We start from the raw sequence: 18,150 nt of genomic DNA, 5'->3' as shown, positions 1-18,150 counted from the left end.
TTTAAAAATGTTATGGCTTGGAAATATTGAGTATTATGATTAAACGAGTTCTTTCTCGGAGACTATAATTTTAATTCCTGACATAATCAATCTACAGTTCTAATGAGGACAAAGTTATTTTGCAAGACAGAAAGTTAGCAAGGAATTCCTTTACACATGGACAGCCAGTCCTATCAGTCCTAGATAACTAACCCCTGGGGAGCAAGCGTCTCCACACAGGACTGCAAAGATAGAAAAAGCTGGAGGACTGCAAGGACAATGACTTTTGTATTTCAGAACAGCTTTTTTTCCTGCCTCAAAAGTCCCAGCGAATCATGGTTATATTTTAATTTTTGTTAACACAAAAAACCAAATTCAACCCAGCCAACAAAAAAACTCCTCTGTCCATATCAGAATCTGAAGCAATATGACTTGCCACAATCAGGACTCTGGAGCTGTCTCACGTTAGCGCCTCCTTGGCTTTGGAAAACCAGGTGCCCACCTAACAGTAGCAGAGAAGCCAGCCCCACCTAGAATGTGCCAGGGCACTGAGTCCTACCTTGGTGTTGAAGTCCAGGGCGTTCTGAGACGTTTTGTATAATTCAGGGTACTTCAGCATGTTCTCTTTTCTGCATGATCTCTCAAATATTCCAAGAGTTAAGGGAGGCATTGCTGTAAACATCTGAAGTGCACAGACTGGTTATTATGTCAAGTAGCCAAATACAGGGTGACCCTTTATCTCAAAGCATTCGTTGAAATTGAAATTATCAAATGTCCTAAACTTACCACATTGTAAAGACCTATACACCATCTCTCAAAGAGGATCTGTCCAGAAAAGCCATTGACAAAGGCAAACCAGATCTAGGAGAAAAACAAAACAAAATACCCAAACACCCCAAATTAGAATACAAATATATAAACACATTGCTTCGAATCTGTTATATACTCAACTACTGTATTATAGCAGCTTTAACATATTATCTCCAGGACTCTTAAAATCAGTAACACTTTGCTCTACTTTTTGATTTAAAGAGGTGTTTTCATAAGGTAGTTATTATTTAAGTCAGAACTGGCTCTACTTGTTGAATCAAAAAAAGGCTATATGAACAGGCAATCATATATTTAAAAAAAATTAAATCAATCTTGTTTCTAAAAGGCAATTTAGGAAATATCTTCATATGCCATTAGATTTTTACAGTTTTAATTCCCTTCTAAAAAACCTATCAGGATGTAGTTATTTAAAAATAATTTCTAAATTCCAAAAGTAACACATTTATTTATAAAATAATTTCCTATAATAATATAATCACCATTTTCTTCTGTGTCAGTCATATTCCTATAATTCCTATTTAAATACCTTCACAAATTTACCTTACTGGATTCCTACCATGTATAGTGCTACATCCTGCTTCCTGCCTTTAACATTATGTAATATGCATTTTCTTAAGTTGTTACGTATCCATTAAAATGATGTTAATAGATGTATAAGCTTTACAGTGTGGATATAACTATTCCGGACATTTAGCTTGCTTCCAGGTTTTGCTATTATAAATAATTCTGAACTGAAATCTTACACATCTATTTTTCCTTAGGATGAATTCTTAAAGTACAGTTAATGGGTCAAAGTATGTGATTTGTTTTTAATAGTTCTTGATAATTACTGCTGTCAGAATGTTAAATTTGAATTTATATATTAATGATGTTTTTAACTTAAATTTTATTCTTTTGCAAAATCAAATCTTTAGTAGGGTCCAAGGTTCTGATATATTTTATAATTCTCTTTAAAACAGAAATCTTAGCTTTGGAAACAAAATTATAGGATGATAATAGAGAAATCTTTCTCCAGCATGTTTAAAACATAAGTAAAATTAAAGTGACCATTAGTAAATAAATAATACCTACATTTTTTTTCTTCTAAAGCAGATCTAAAATATAATTAAAGATCAAATGAATCTGAAAGAGTAAAAAGGCTGGCCCAGGAACGAGATTACATAAGCGCAAACACAAAAACACAACAACACAACCGTTAGAGGAAAGCGGTCTTGACATGTGGCTCCATCGAATTTTTGAATTGGAGTCGCAGGGACTTTGCTACACTTCACGTTTCATTTAACCTCATTACAGAAGCATGAATTGCTAAAAATTCACCATTTATCAATATGTACCCAGACCGGCCTCCCTATGAACAGCGCCTGTGCCCACACTGATCTTCCTTTTTATAGTGGAAAGGAATGATGGAGCATGTACAAAAACGAGTGTCTGTTTCATGAGATGGAAAAGAAAACAAAGTAGCAAGAGCGCACAAGATGTAAGTTCAAATTGTGTTAGGGTTGTAACACACATTAACAACAACGGACACAAAAGCAGAGAAATCAGTCAAAATTGGAGATGCTAACATGCTTTGCTACATGTGTTAGAAAACATTTTGGACATTTGTGCCTGCAGACTTTCAAAGAACTGAGCATCTTCATGTGAAGTTCAGTTTGCTCCTTCCCAGTGAGTACACACAAATTGTCAAAATAGACTTTAACGCTCTCTATTGTGTTTTCACATTTGACCTTTCTGAGAGGTGGATTATGTAAATACGTATCTGTGATATTCTGGGTGATGGTACTATTTCCCCTGAAGGCAACTGTGATCTAGTGTAGTTATACAGTCTAAGAAGTTCTTCCAGATTTCTCAGGATATGATGGAAATATGAGGAATTTTTAAACACAAACTTTCAATTATGGCCTCCCTAGTCTATGAAGACACAGTCTAATCTTTGTTGGTCTGAAGAAATATGAGGCGCTCTGCATACCAAATTTGTCTAATGGACACGATTTGGCTCAAAGGTTATCATTCTACATGAATATGTAACCATCAATACTGTACAATAGAAGTTCATGTTAGTAAATGTGTGTAAGTAAATATTTGCAAATGTGAAATGTCCCCTAGCTTCTTTACACATAATATTTGGAGCTGATGCAAAGGCTGCTGTGTTTGAAACTTGAGACTTTTCCTCAAATTGATGAATATTTCCAGAAAGTTTCAAATTCAAACTAATTTGCAAATAAACCACCAACATGTCTGAGTTCCAAGTATATTTCCAAATGCATTAATTAAGTGCTTTATGACAGAAAATTCTTAAGTGGAAAGCTGTCAACACATTTTTATCATTTTATTTTTCCTACAGGAAGGTGGGTAAACATGTATTTAGATATTTACTTCCTGCATTTTTAAAAGTAAATATTTTAATTTCTTTTCTTTTTTAAAGAAGAAGAAATGATTAGATACAAAAAGAATCATTATAGTATCCTACAACTTCACACATACATTTTGGCATTCAAGTTTACATATTTTATATTTTAAAGGAGAAAGAGAATATCTTTAACAGTGAAGTGGCCTACCAGCAGGCTGAATTCGGGTTAGTCTGACATTTGCAGTTAAATGATATATTTAGGAATATATCTTATGCTAAATAAAACAACACCTAATTTATCATACACTCTTCTGATTCTGCCAAAACCACGGATACAAAACAAACAAAAAACAAAAACAAAGCAAAAACCCCAGAAAACAAACAAACAAACACAAAAAACCAGTTCTTCTAGATTATATAAATTCCCAATGAATCCATCTCTCAGTACAACTTGCTGGGAAAGTATCACCTTACTGACTTTAATCAAAACTTCTGGAAAATAGGAACACCACATTGTTTGGGGATCTTAGAAAACCTGAATGAGACCACTCATTTGAAAGAAAGAGGTCTTATTTTGCTAGGAAGGAGTCAGACATTTCAGAGGAATAAAAAGTCTCTTTAGACAAAGCCAATAATTGAAATAAACACCTAGAATTGTTCCTGGGTAGCTACCATAAGTAAGAGCTTTATACCACCACCTCCCAAATTTGTATCTATGTGTGGCTGGAGTATCTAGATAGTGACATTCCTAGCAATACAGCAATGGGAAAAGCAGTTTTTTGTAGACAATCTATAAAACCCATGGTACTTAACACTATTCCTTTATTAGCAAAGAAATTTCAGACCTGCCTCTCCCGGTATTATTTTCTAAATCCCACCTCCCAGCAGAGGCGTGGCCACTAAAGCTTCACATTCATTTTCCTGATGGAGCATTTCTGCATATTAAACAGCAGCTTACAAATAGTCAATGACTCCTCTGCTCCCACGCCTGATCAGCACAAAACACTGAAAGGAGAGATTCGAGACTGGCAGTTGTCCTCTAGAGACATTCAATGATGTGTTTTCTGTCTATTCATTCACAGTATTGACATGAGCCATTAACATCTGCAGAACTTGTTTTAGCTGGCAAAAGTTGGGTATCTGGGAATTGCTTTAAAAGGTCAATTCATTTCCAAGACAGTTGAATTATTTTCACAATACATTTCCACAAAGTGCTAAAAGAAAAATAAAAACGAGATTTCCAGCAAAGTTTAGAATTCACTTCCTTTTCAATGTGTAAAAAATTTGGTCAGTGTTAAATATCTCATGAAGAGGCTTTAAATTTAAGGCCAAGTGAAAGGTAGGGCTAATCAGCCACAAATCACATAATTCTGGATTTGAAACAGAGTATGCGGGCTTAGTTTTCAATTGGGTTTATGTATTTTATTTTTCCTGTTAGTACATAAATTTTGCCTACTTCATTGGTGATTGTCAGTCTAGAGTTAAAAAGTGGCAAGTTGCATATTCTTATTTCATTTTATAAGATTAAATTTTTATAAGCAGATTTACTGCTGGCAGTGACTTTAAACTCCTGGTATTGAAATTCTGTGTAAACAAACTGTATATATTGATATTCATTTGTTTTGGAATGAGAAGAACAAATAATTAGAAAAGTTCACTATATAGAGGAGATTGAGAATGACAAATAGTTTAGAGAAGAATCACAAATTTATATAAAAAAAGATAATTTTTTTGATCTCATAAACTATTTTAGAAGTGCATTTTGCTTCAAAACAGACTATTCCAGACTAAATCTAGCAATAATGAACAATAAGTAAGTTCATAAAGTATCTTGTTATGCTTCCAAGTATATGATTATTTTACCTAATAGGTTGCAACCTAATTATAGATTTTTAGTGACTATTACAGCAACTGCCTGTACACTTCAAAACTAAGTTTCAATTTTATTAGCCTGACTCATAATAAGAACTATGCTCTATAAACATTTTCACAAAGAGGTTAAGAATTCTGGTGGCTCAGCCTGTAATCCCGCGCCTTTGGGAGGCTGAGGTGAGTGGATTGCCTGAGCCCGTGGTTCGAGACTCGCCTGGGCAGCGAGACCTCATCTCTACAATAAATCAAAAACTCAGCCGGGCGTGGTAGCGCATGCCTGTAATTCCGGCTACTTGGAAGGCTGAGGTGGAAGGATCGCCGGAGCCCAGCAGGTCGAGGCTGCGGTGGCCAGGAGTGGCCACTGCACTCCAGTTTGGGCGACAGAGTGAGACTCCAACTCAAAAAAAAAAGAATTCTGACAGAGGCACAAGGCACAGCTGAGCCAAACATGGGGCAGCCCTCAACTATGTATCAATCAGCTGATTTTTTTGTTTGTTTGTTAAGAGTGTTACTTTTCTGAGGTGAGTGGATTGCCTGAGACCGCGGGTTTGAGACCCGCCTGGGCAACTTGGCGAGACCTCATCGCTACAACAAATCAAAAAATTAGCCGGGCGTGGTAGTGCGCGCCTGTAATTCCAGCTACTTGGAAGGCTGAGGTGGAAGGATCGCCGGAGCCCAGCTGGTCGAGGCTGCGGTAGCCGGGAGCGGCCACTGCACTCCAGTCTGGGTGACAGAGTGAGACTCCAAGTCAAAAAAAAAAAAAAAAAAAGAGTGTTACTTTTCAGAGGAAAGTATGGGATATTATTTTCCTACAGCAAAAGGCTAGGTTGTATCTTTCCTGACAGATGTGTAGAAATAGTCAACAGATCAGAGGGCAAAGTGGCTCAAACAAACATCTGCAAGGTAGCTGTCAGCAGATTTATGAGGACATGGGGGGTTCCTAATGGGAGTGGAAGGTGGAGGTTTTCTTAACAATGGGAAGCTCATTGCCATGCTCTGTAGAGCCCCAACACTAACATGAAACACTGACAACATCTACAGTTTCATTATTACAAAGATAGCTTCTGATGCTAAAATGGCCATATGTTTTCATTTTAAAAAAAGGCAAACAACTTACTTATCACATCCAGACTAACCATTCAGTTCACTTATCTACTACTGTTGTGCTGCCCCTTATGGCAGCTCCTGGCCACATGTGGTTCATGAGTACTTGACGTGTGATGGGTCCAAACTGAGACGTGGTGTCCATGTAAAACAGACATCAGATTTTGAATATGTAGGATGAAGAAAAGAATGTGAAATATCTCACTAGTAATGTTTTCTAGTAAGCATATGTTAAAATAATAATCTTTTGAATACACTGAGCTAAATAAATACATTAAAATCAACTTGGGCTTTATTTTTTGCTCATATGGCTCCTACACACGCGGCTCATGTTGTATTTCTGTTGGCAAGCTGGTTCCTGAGAACAGGAAACCTTGCTTGAGCTGTTTTGTAGTTGCTAGATGAATAAGCCTGGTGCCTGGCACCCAGTAGGTACTACAAAAATGATTGTAGCCGGGCATGATGGCTCATGCCTGTAATCCCAGCATTTTGGGAGGTTGAGGCAAGAGGATTACCTGAGCCCAGGGGTTTGAGATCAGCCTGGGCAACATGGCAAGACCTTGTGTCTACAAAAAAAAAAAAAAATTAACCGGGTGTGGTGGCACGCGTCTGTAGTTCTAGCTACTTGGAAGGCTGAGGCGGAAGGATTGCCTGAGCCCAGCAGGTCGAGGCTGCAGTGGCCATGAATGTGCTACTGCACTCCAGCATGGGCGACAGAGTGAGACTCTGACTCAGAAGTAAACAAACAAACAAACAAACAAACAAAAAACCCCTAAAACACTCCAAATGATCAAAATGCATTATTTTATTTTATTTTCGATTTGGAATGCACATGAGGACTTACTACATAAGCAAATTGCATACAGGTGAGGTTTCGATTCTAGTAGGCCCTGTCTCACCGATAGTGGACCTAGTACCCAGTGTGGGGTTGTCTCCTATCCCTCCTCCCATCCTCCCTCCTTTAGCAATGTCCAGTGTCTGTCGTTCCCACCTTTGTGCTCATGTGACCAGTGATCAGGGCCTGCTTGTGAGTGAGAACATGCAAAATGCATCCTTTTAGAGGCGTATTCCCGACCCATTTTTTAAATGATGCTATATTTGATATATAAAAAGGATTACAGAAATTCCTTGCTGTCTGTACATAAGATATAATTATTCTGATAATTTTTAGACAGACTTGTCATCACTGGAACTCTTGCTACTCAGAAACCAAAATAGATTTGGACAGCAAGGGATCCTAATATACGTATAACATAAGAACTAGGCAGCCTGTGTATCCTTCCCAACTCCACTCCCTCGTCTTCTCCCAGAATTAGAAGTGTTAGCCTCAGCTTTCTGTTTATCACTCCCTCACCTTTAGAAAAATAATACAATTTTCTCCATGGTGTATGGTTCTTTTTTGTATGTTTCAGAGCTTTATGCAGTCCAGTTTGTAGTCTTTATAAGGCTGAAAACATTATTTCATTAGCAACTCTAATTGAACATTTCCTACCAAAGCAAAATCACATTTAAACAACACTACCTATTTTTTTTGCTGAGACAGGGCCTCACTATGATGCCCAGACTGGTCTCAAACTCTTGGGCTCAAGTGATCCTCCCAACTCAGCCTCCCAAAGTTCTGAGATCACAGGCATGAGCCACTGTGCCCGGCTGACATAACATTTTAAACTAGCATTTAAATATTCATTATTTCCCATGGCTGACAAACTTTTGTTTTAATATGTTTAGAAGCTATAAAAAGCAACTAGGCAAATGAAGTATTAATTAAAACAAGGAGAACACGTCTTTACAAAGAGAATTTCTTTAAAAATGGACTCAAGTGACAAGGATTTTAAAATCAGCCTGCTCTTACCTCGATAATATAGAGTACTATATTCTTGTAGAAACAGTACAAGATGCACTTGGAGACTCTGTTGTAGTTCCAGGCCCCATGAACCATCAATAAATTCTTCAAATACTTGAACTAAAATAAGAGTGGGAAAAAACTGATTATTTTCCTCTTCATAGCATCCGTCGACCAAGAGGAATGATGCATGGCAGAAATGAGGCTTTACCTGCGCTATGGAGTAGTCAGAAGAGTTAGCTGCCTGCAGGCCTTCATTGCCACTGATACCCACACCCACGTGCGCCGTCTGGATCATACTGACATCATTGGCTCCGTCACCGATGGCGAGTGTTATGACTTTGACTTGCTTCTTAACCATCTCAACGACTTCTGATTTTTGAAGAGGAGAAACCCTTAAATGAGAACAGATCATTGATTACCATTTTCTGAAGAGAGGCATTTTAAAGTGCCATGGTCTTGAAGGATCAGAGTAAAAGCTCCATATGAATCGTTCTCTGAAGAATCAATATGGAAAAGCCTAAGGTTAGTGCATGTTTGGGTCTCTGTTGACATGCTAAGGGAAATTTAAATAAATAAATAAATAAAAAGGTCTCAGGCGCAAACTCCTAGGTGACTGCCAGAAGATAAAATACTTTGTTAAACACCAGTTTACCAGGCTGTCTGCAGTCATTTGTTAAAGAGATGACATGTGAGTTCAGAAATTGTACCACTTCCTAACAGATAACATCTGAATTTCTCATTCTTCACTTTTGAATGAAAAAGAATATTATAAAGGCTACAGAATGACAGTTCAAATACTAACTAAATCCTGTACAGTACCTGGAAAGTAAAAGTTTTGAGCTCGTGCAAGTTGGCCTTAGGAGATGTACGATATGCCGGAAACAACTTAAAGCCCTACCTAAATTAACTGGGAATTGGCTAATCTCTCAACCTGTTCTCAGACGCAATAGTGAATCTCAAACAAAGTAAATATTGAGTGTTTGATTACAGTTCATGGGCTTAAATTGCTTATATAATCACTCATGGTCAAGCAGAAATCAAGAAGTCTCTTAAACAAATGTGGATCAGGAACAGAAGACACCAGCATCTATACTGATATCATTTTTGCTATTAGGTTGAGTAGAAGTCATTTAAGAAATACACCACAAGACAGTGAGAGGGGTTCAAAGACAGAATGCTTCAGCATAATTAACATATTGTCCACATTGTACTGGAGATGATAAAGACAGAAAAACTATACAATAAATTGGTCCAACAAACTACTAAGATAGTAATTAAATAGTAAAAAAGAAACAACTAACATATACAATGTTTGTAGCCAAAAAGATTATTCGGTACTAAATTCTGTATCAAGGTTAAGTGGTGTAGATGTCTAATAAATATCTGCAGAAACATCTGGTCATCTAAGTCATCTATTAGTCTATTTAAAAATGAGCCAAGCATGTGGTTAATGCCTATAATCCCAGCACTTTAGGGGGCCTGAGGCAGGAGGATTGCTTGATCCCAGGAGTTCAAGATCAGCCTGGGCAACATAGTGAGACCTTCTCTCTACAAAACAACAACAACAACAACAACAACAAATCAGGTGTGGTAGCCTGTCTCTAAAGTCCCAGATAGTCACTTAAGGATCACTTAAGCCAAGGGCTCTTGCCACAGACTCTAGTCTGGGTGACAGAGTGAGACCCTGACACCAAAAAAAAAAAAAAAAAAAAAAAAAAAAGAACATCATTATCCTGGAAGAGTCAATACATTTTTGTATATTTTCCTGATAATTCAGTAGGAAAAAATCCTAGCAGCAGATGTTCTGCAGAGGCGTGTGACTTTAGGACACCCCACTACTTTCTGAACTGCTTCCACTGGAGAAGCTCTGGTTTCTATTTCAAGTTTGAGAATCATTGCGTTAGACTGTGAGTTGCTTACAGAGTGAATTGGTCTTCTCTTCTTTGCACTTTTAGCACCTGGTCCAAAATAGATACTCAATAAATGGCTTCTCTATGAAAAAGTTATTTTTAATTTTTTCTTTGGATTTCCTTTTAGAGTCTGGCAGCGGTACAAAATGACACAACCGTGAACTCAGTGCAGGAATGACTATGTTGTAGCCCATTAATGGGCTATTTCATTGTGAGCCCCCATTTTTCTTCGAAGCAATTTTCATTTCATTTTCACATTTGATTTAATTTTTCTTAACAGGCTGATATAAATTGGTAGGACCACTGGCTCTAGGCCAATGTGTGAGCATGGACCACAGCTGACACTTAGCGGATGTCAAAAAGAATGCTCACCAAGGAATGATCTAGAAAGCTAGAAAGCAAACAGGAAATGGGAGTGAAAAGAGAGAAGCATTTGGAAACATCAACACCTTCCCACTCACAGGTTAATGGTATGAGCACATTTGGGAGTCACATCATGGGATCAAGGGAACTCGGAAGTAGCAGTACTTTCGTCATAAACTGAACCTGTAATAAAGGAGAGAGCTCGGCGTGGCAAGCTCATATTAGCTATTTAAAGAAGCATCAGAAAAGAGCTGGACTAAATTTAGTTTCCTTTCTTCGTGGTGATTAGATTACAAACGACCACTACTTTCTTTCCTTGATGATGCAATTTTCAATACACTCAAATTAAAATTGGTTGAGGGTTTTCATCCAATTCCCTGGGTATGGTATACTCTGGGGTTAAAACCAAAGAGTAGGAATGCCCTTAGCAAGAATAATACCTGTGTTTTAAAAAAAAAGATGCTGCTGCTGATGATATAATAAAAGGTATCCCCCACATATGCGGTAACTGCTACTTAGTGGGGGCATCTGCTTCTGTTAGCAAGTTAAACGCAAAAGACTGGCTTGGAAGAAGACTCAAGAAATAATGAAAGTTCTTGTATCTGATGAGTTTGGAATAGCAGTTGATGGATAAAGATGTCAGATTTCAGTGGGAGTCCATAAAAAACAAAATACATATTCTTAAAACATTTAACTCGAAATATGTATACACACTTGTGATGTAGGGCAATGAATCTTACTTTGCATAGGGATCTGCTGTTCGAAATTCTGCACATTTTTGTTGCATAATTCTCACCCACAAGGCACAGGTCATGGTATGCTTCATGAACATAGAGACCAGAATGCCATGATTTCACCAAACTCAGTTTATTTAATTTTTTTTTTTGAGTCAAGGTCCCACTCGTCACCCAGTCTGGAGTGCAGTAGCACGATTACAGCTCATGGAAGCCTTGACCTCCTGGGGTTTAGGTGATCCTTCCACCTCAGCCTCCCAGGTAGCTGTGACTACAGGTGCATGCCACCATACTTGGCTGACCATTTGTTTTGTAGACATAAGGTCTCATTATGTTGCTTAGGCTGGTATCACACTCCGGGGCTCAAGCAATCCTCCTGTCTCAGCCTCCCCAAGTCCTGGGATTACAGGTGCGAGCCACCATGCCCAGCTCCATTTATCCCAGTTTATAGCTATCTTACCTACCCCAAATTCAACAGCAAATTTTTTAGCAACTAAGAAATCACTCTACAGCATTATACCTGGTTTTCCTGGCAATAGCTAGGAATCTCGATGATCTCAGTGACAAAATATTTAGCTAAATGATCATTACTATGGCATATGGCAAGAATAAGTACCACTTAGGAAGCACCAAGTCAACTCATGGAAGCAAGGGGGCATGTACACATAAAAAAATCTGAGGTCTAAGCAGAGTATGCTGTGCGTACCTGGCAGGAGGCCCTAGGGAAGGAAAGTGGCTGAAGGGGACTGAAGGTTAGTCAAGTTGAGGTCAGTTAAGAAGATCCTCTATCATGTTTATAGCATCCTTTAAAGAAACTGTACCTTGCTACAAGGAGGTGTGCAATATAGTGAGACAAAATGGTAAGACATTAAGAATGAGTGTAGCATACAGCTTTTTGATAGGATTACTCATACTCAGTAATTTTAGAAACCAGCAGGGGCTGGAAGATGCAGGCTTGAGAAGTTAGAATTTAACTTGGCCTTGACAAAGAGAGAAGAGTTCACTTTAGGTAACAGAAGTAGCACATATTACATTTCTTTAACTTCACATTCAAAATTCTCTAGAATATGTTCCTTTCTACTGCTGTGTTTCCAGCTCTTAAAAGACACTCACTCCACTCAGCGTTTATTAACTTTCTTCACTTTTTTACACTTGCTTCTATATCTGGACAATTTATAATAGTCTAGAACAATCTTACCACACAAGTAAATTCTTTCCATGCCTATAAAAAAACCCCACATATCCATGACTGAGAAGATCTAAAATGTAAACTTCACAAGCACCAGTGGTGACCCAATGAATAATTCTGGAACATAAATGTGCTATTTTCTTCCCCTAGATTTTTTTCTTTAACTACGTGTGGGTCTGCATCAGGATTTAAATTATTCACAGTTTGCTTCCACAATTACTTTTTCTTCTTTGGGAGAAGTTCAAGAGACACTATGGAAAAAGACTACACATCCAGTGTGTACTGTAAAGGTCTGTTTCTCTTCCCTGTGGCTCCACAAACAGAGGGTGGTCCTCTGTCATACAACCTAGAAGTGCACTAAGTGCAATGTGCTTTTCAGATATTATTTTGGCTATAGTCTCTGCACATGTTATTCATTATTTTTCTTATTTGCTATGTAGTAACTCTCACTGCCCTGTGAACATTAGATCAGAGCACTGAAAATTTTTACCATTTAAGCTAAGAAATATACAGATGGTCTACCTTATATAAGCCTTGCTTTGAACTCTTTTAGTGGGATTAGCTAAATGAATCACCTTTCTGAATAAAATATAAATACGATTTTATTTACATGTATATATACAGACATAATAATAATTTAAGGAAATTTTCATAGGTAGCTAAAAGGAGTAAAATAATTTATTTTACTGGTTTGTGTTCTGGAGTTAATAACCCAAAAAAATTCTCATATATACAATATATATACACACACAAATTATGCTGATAACATAATGCGATCTCAAAGACTTATTCTATAAACTTAAAAGTTACTATAAAGTTGCCTTTAGACGGTGTACCTAGAAAAATTTTTTAAGAAGAATATGGAGGAATATAGTATTTCTTCATTGTCCTGAAGTGTTTTTTACAATGACCAACTGCCTGCATTTACTAAGTTTGAGGTCTGCTGCAGGGTGACTGTTTACAGGCCAGAATCATTATGATGCCAGATGACGCTAGTTGTTCAATGGGTTATTTGACTTTGTCAAAGAAAAGAATTTCAGAGTGAGTTCAAAGCATAGTTTAAGACTGTTTATTAGCAGGAAGACACATTCAAGAGAGAACATAGGTGCCTTAAGAGAAAGGACATGTGCTTGACTTTGACAAGAAGCTTTATAAAATTTTACAATGATGATTTAGTAAACCATGAGCTAAGAGCGAAGGGCTAGAGTATCTGGTCATGAGTTTTGTTGACCATCTCTCAACTTTTTAAGGTCACAAGAATTTCCTAAATAAGAAAAGATACTGTCTTACTAGATTTGGGTTTTTATTAGAACACCATGTCTGTGTTTAGGGTAATTCCCTATTGTTCCTGTGATTTCTTGCACTGGTAGTTTCACATTCCAACCTGCAAGATGGTCAGGTCTGATCTGCCCGGCCAGTGGGGTGGAGGTTGTTTACCTATAAGAACAACACCGGAACTCTTAGCCACCTTGTTTCTCGGTTATCTGAATTAGATCTACCTAAGAAAACTTGCAAAACTACATCTAAATGATGTGCTATGCTAACAGCGTCTGCCTCAATTAGTGGGGGGATATGCTGTATTTTCCTCTGCAACAAACGTCTTACGGTTTCTCCTGTGAATATCAGTATATTTCTCATTGATTTGTATTCTGTTGCCTAACAAAGACATTAAAAGAAGAGGGAAAGACCTAACTTAGAAGATCTTACTTGAATCTTTCTACACTGAAATTTGTTAGGTTCATTTGTAAAGTTTCAAATTAAGAAGAAATTAAAATAGGGCAAAAAATGTTATATGTACCAAAATTACATAAACATTATAACTCTTCTAGAAACTTACCATCAATTTATTGCTGGAATAAAAACAGCAGCTCATATATCAAATCCTAAAAATGATTCTTAGCTTATGAAACAAAATAAAATTTAATTCAACCACTTCTAGGTAAAAGAGCCATGCTATTCAAATGACTGGTGAGTGAGTACTCTTCTAGCCTCACCTCCAAAACCAACATCTGCTGATATGCCATGTGGGCACAGGTCCAGAGACCTTACAATATAGGGACTGAGCCTACGGAAATAAAAAACAGATAGCCTTTCCACAGGACAAAAAAAGGAAAGCTACTTTAAAAATACTTTCTTCCTGCAATGCATTTGATCTTTTGTGGAGTTTATGTGGTTACAGGTAAACAACTACTGCCTTCAGTTTCAATAATTCAGACAATCTTTTGAATAGGGATCCTTCACTGTGATAGCATGTATTTGAATATGCACGTATGTGTGCAGACACCCCAAACTACTAATTGGCAAACGTGCCTTACAAATGGCACTAAAAAAGAAAACTCCTTCCAGTAGAGATATTTGCTATGGTGTTCACACCAGAAAGCAGTTTGTTCACAATGCTGCTGTTCATTTTCTTTTTTTAAAAAATGCATCATCTAGTTATGTTGAACCTAGCACTCTACTCAGCATACAGCTGTATAGTATAAGTCAGGGATCTCCAACCTCTGGGCCACAGCCCAAGGCCTGTTAGGCCACACAGCAGGTCAGCAGAGTTCTTCCTTCTATCAGATGAATGGTGGCATTAGATTCTCACAGGAGAGCAAACCCTAATGTGAATTGCGTATGCGAAGGATTTAGGTTGCATGCTCCTTATGAGAGTCTAATGCCTGATGATCCTCCTCCCTGTCCATGGAAAAACTGTCATCCACAAAACCAGTTCCTGATGCTGAAAAGGTTGGGGACTGCTGGTATGAAAGAATAAATAGAAATTTATAGGAAATAGAAATTCATCTCCTTATGCCATGACACTAACATACAACTCTTGTTCATTTTTGACAGCTGTTAAGAAGCAAAGTCTGTTTAATCTGTTCTGTACCCAGAGCATTTGGGATCCATGTAAAGGACATTATACTTCAGGCTTTCTCCCATGGGTGGGAAAGATAGGTTAAAAAAAAAAAAAAGTGGAGCAGGAAGCATATACTTCTTCAAGGGAAAGTGAGTACATTCAGAATAGATTAGAGTCAGATGACAGGGTGCCTCTGCATGTCACAATAAGAAACTTTTAATGTTATAGTAGCTCTAAGAAACAGGAGATGCTAAAAGCTTTGAATACAAAATAAACATAGTAAAATATTAATGCGGATTGCTGCAAGATGTTTTGCCTATATATCTGAATCTGACCTAGGATAAGGGCAGCAAAAATGAGAAGAAAAAACACATGGGGGTTCTAAGCAAAAGTGGTTTCACAGATGACTCAAGTTCCAAATCTGGGTGGCTGGGAGAATGATGCTCTAAACATAAATAGAAAAAATGCAAGGAGAAGATTTATAGAGGAAAAGTATTGGGGAAGTCCTAGACACTCAGAAGTTCAGACAGTTGTGGGACACCCTAGTGGGTATCATTTAAACATGCTGACCGAAAAGTTGGAACTGAACTTGGAAAAGAATGCAGAATTGGGGATGTGTATTCAGGTGTCATTCACTCGTCAAGTACTTAATCAAGCGTTTAGGGATCCTTTGATATGCAACTAATTTCTATGGAAGAATATAAGGAAAAGAAAGCAGAAGACCTCAGGATCCTCCCTTTGCCCCAAGAGTTATTAATTTAAGGACTTTTATTGAGCTACTACTGTCCCAGGAGCTAATATTAAGAACCCACATGATAGTGGTCTTGCTATATAGTCTTGCTCTAAGAAGAGACATTTTTCCTATATGGAACATGACCCCACCACCTCTCTGTTCAGGGAGTTTTGCCCATGGAACTGGTGTGCTCCCAACTGGGAAGCACCTTTACTTAAGAAGGGCTAGAGTGCCTTTCCCTCTAGCTCTGCCCTTCATGATCCAGCTCTCAGAGTGGTCAGACCTATGCCCGCCATCTCTTCCCATTCCTGACAGCTGGTTGCAGCCCACATGCCCTGCAATTCTCTTTCCTTTTCCTGTGACTCTGGGTAGGTAAGGAAGGACCAGAAGAAAATCAGCTTGCTGTCCCCTGCCTCATGATCCACTCCTTCTTGTTTGAATTCTCTATGTGGATAGGTTTCCTTAAGAAACCTTCTTTCATCTTACTTATTATTCTTATCTTTAGAGACAGGGTCTTGATCTATCACCCAGGCTGGAGAGCAGTGAAATGACTGTAGCTCACCGCAGCCTCGAACTCCTGGACTCAAGGGATTCTCTTGTTTCAGACTCCTAAGTACCTAGTTCTTTGGACACATGCCACTGCACCCAGCTCATAAAAAAAATTAAAAAAAAAATTTTGCTACATTGCTCTTGAACACCTGGACTCAAGCAATCCTCTCACCATAGCCTCCCAAAGTGCTAGGATTACAGCATAAGCCACTGTGCCCAGTCTGAACCTTCTCTCATCTTAAACATACTTAATGGAGATGGAACAATTGGTAGCACTGGCTACTGACAGAAACTGGAATACAACTCTGAAGATGTCAGGATTTAAAAAAGGAGATCAGTACATTTCAGAGTGACAATGACAGACTAACAAAATCAGTGAGAAATTGGGGAAACAAGAAGTGGTGAATACCTCTCAGAGGCTGAATGGCATGGAGGAAAAGTATGGTACACTGGGGACCACAGAGAGACATAGATAGGGAAACTCTCCATGGTACTGCTCCTATGCCATGGTGCCCCGCATGAGCCAGGGTGACAAGAGTGAGGGGTGTGGGACTGGGTTGCATGCCACTAAGGAGCTCCTCTCTCACTGCAACTATGAATGTTGGCTTATGCTTAAGACTTGTAAAAACTCAGTCTCCCCCAGACACCCCAATTCCAGCAACACATCCCCTGTGCACTAATGCTAAAACTGCTGGAACAATTCCTGCCCATGTCTTGCAACAGCCAGAGCTTTCTGGTCAACCTAAGGGCACAGAGGCCGGTAAGAACAGGTGCTGAAGACAGGCATGTCCTGATAGAACCGACTTCCCCTAGGGAATTCGACCAGAATGTGGCTGCCTGTAACAAGAGCAGTGCTTAGATAAAGGAACTAGGGGGAAACAGGGGGCCGCTAAACTCAGATTGAGCCCTGCCTCTAGATTTACCTCATCAGAACCTAGCTTTCACTCTTCCCCCAAAGCACATTGATCCCTGTTAGGGTAAGTGGGGAAAAACAGTCTCACAGGAAAAACTTTCAAGACAGGAGAGAATCATGAGCACAAAAGAAATACAACTTATAAAGAGGTAGAGCATGTAAAAAGTGATAGAACAAGAATCTAAAAGAAGCATGATAAACAGCCTTTGAGAGAAACATGAAGCCAGAACAGCTATGATGAAGAGCCAAAGGAAGATAGTCACATAACATAACTGCTAATAAAAAATCCCAATGTTGAATCGAGTAGTCAATATAATAGAGGCTGAAAGTTAAAAAAAAAAAAAAATCTGTCCCAGAATAAATCAGAAAATTAAAGGAAAGACTGTGAGAAAAATGAAAAGAAATGGAGAAATAGAGGTAACTATGTGTATAGAATGGGAGTCCAAGGAGAAAATATGAAAAATTATGATGAGTAGTTTTTCAGAAATAAAGGTTAGTCCTTAGATTTAAAGGGTCCATGAAGTGCCAAAAAATATATATAAGAATATGGCACCTATGCCTTGATATGTGATGGTCAAATTAGAAATAAGAAAAATTTCTAAAAACTTAAGAAAATCTGATATAGATAATGGAAGTTAGGGGGAAGAAAAAAGAAACAAAAAGCATGATAAATGGAAAACAAAATAAAATGGAAGACATGAGGCCTAATACAGCAATAATTACAATAAATATAAATGGGTTAAATTAGTTGATTGAAAGAGATTTCTCAGGTTGGATTGAAATAAAAAAGATTCAGCAATGTGGTGGCTAAAAGAGATACACTTGATAGTAACAGCAAATATTTGCACCTACTATGTTCTAAGTCCTTTTCTGTTCTAACACATTCAATTCTCAGAACCTACAAGCCCTGTAAATTACTATTATTGCCTTTTACA

General features: G+C 38.0%; 1 protein-coding gene across 1 annotated transcript in view; it reads right to left on the bottom strand.

Moving 5' to 3' along the window:
• ATP8A1 (ATPase phospholipid transporting 8A1) overlaps positions 1–18,150 on the bottom strand; it is a 221,199-nt gene that overhangs the window by 52,084 nt on the left and 150,965 nt on the right. Inside the window, exons 27-30 of the mRNA XM_021706448.1 lie at positions 8,191–8,374; positions 7,989–8,099; positions 766–840; positions 539–661 (exon numbers count right to left, since the gene is read on the bottom strand). Of these exons, the coding sequence (XP_021562123.1) occupies positions 539–661; positions 766–840; positions 7,989–8,099; positions 8,191–8,374 (493 nt within the window). The remainder of the gene's footprint in view (positions 1–538; positions 662–765; positions 841–7,988; positions 8,100–8,190; positions 8,375–18,150) is intronic.

This window comes from Carlito syrichta, unplaced genomic scaffold (genome assembly GCF_000164805.1).
Source record: "Carlito syrichta isolate Samal-C Ts95f unplaced genomic scaffold, Tarsius_syrichta-2.0.1 Scaffold315593, whole genome shotgun sequence".
In the NCBI taxonomy this organism is placed as follows: Eukaryota; Metazoa; Chordata; class Mammalia; order Primates; family Tarsiidae; genus Carlito; species Carlito syrichta.
The sequence above is the reverse complement of the archived record's forward strand: the minus strand, read 5'-3'. Positions and strand labels throughout refer to the sequence as shown.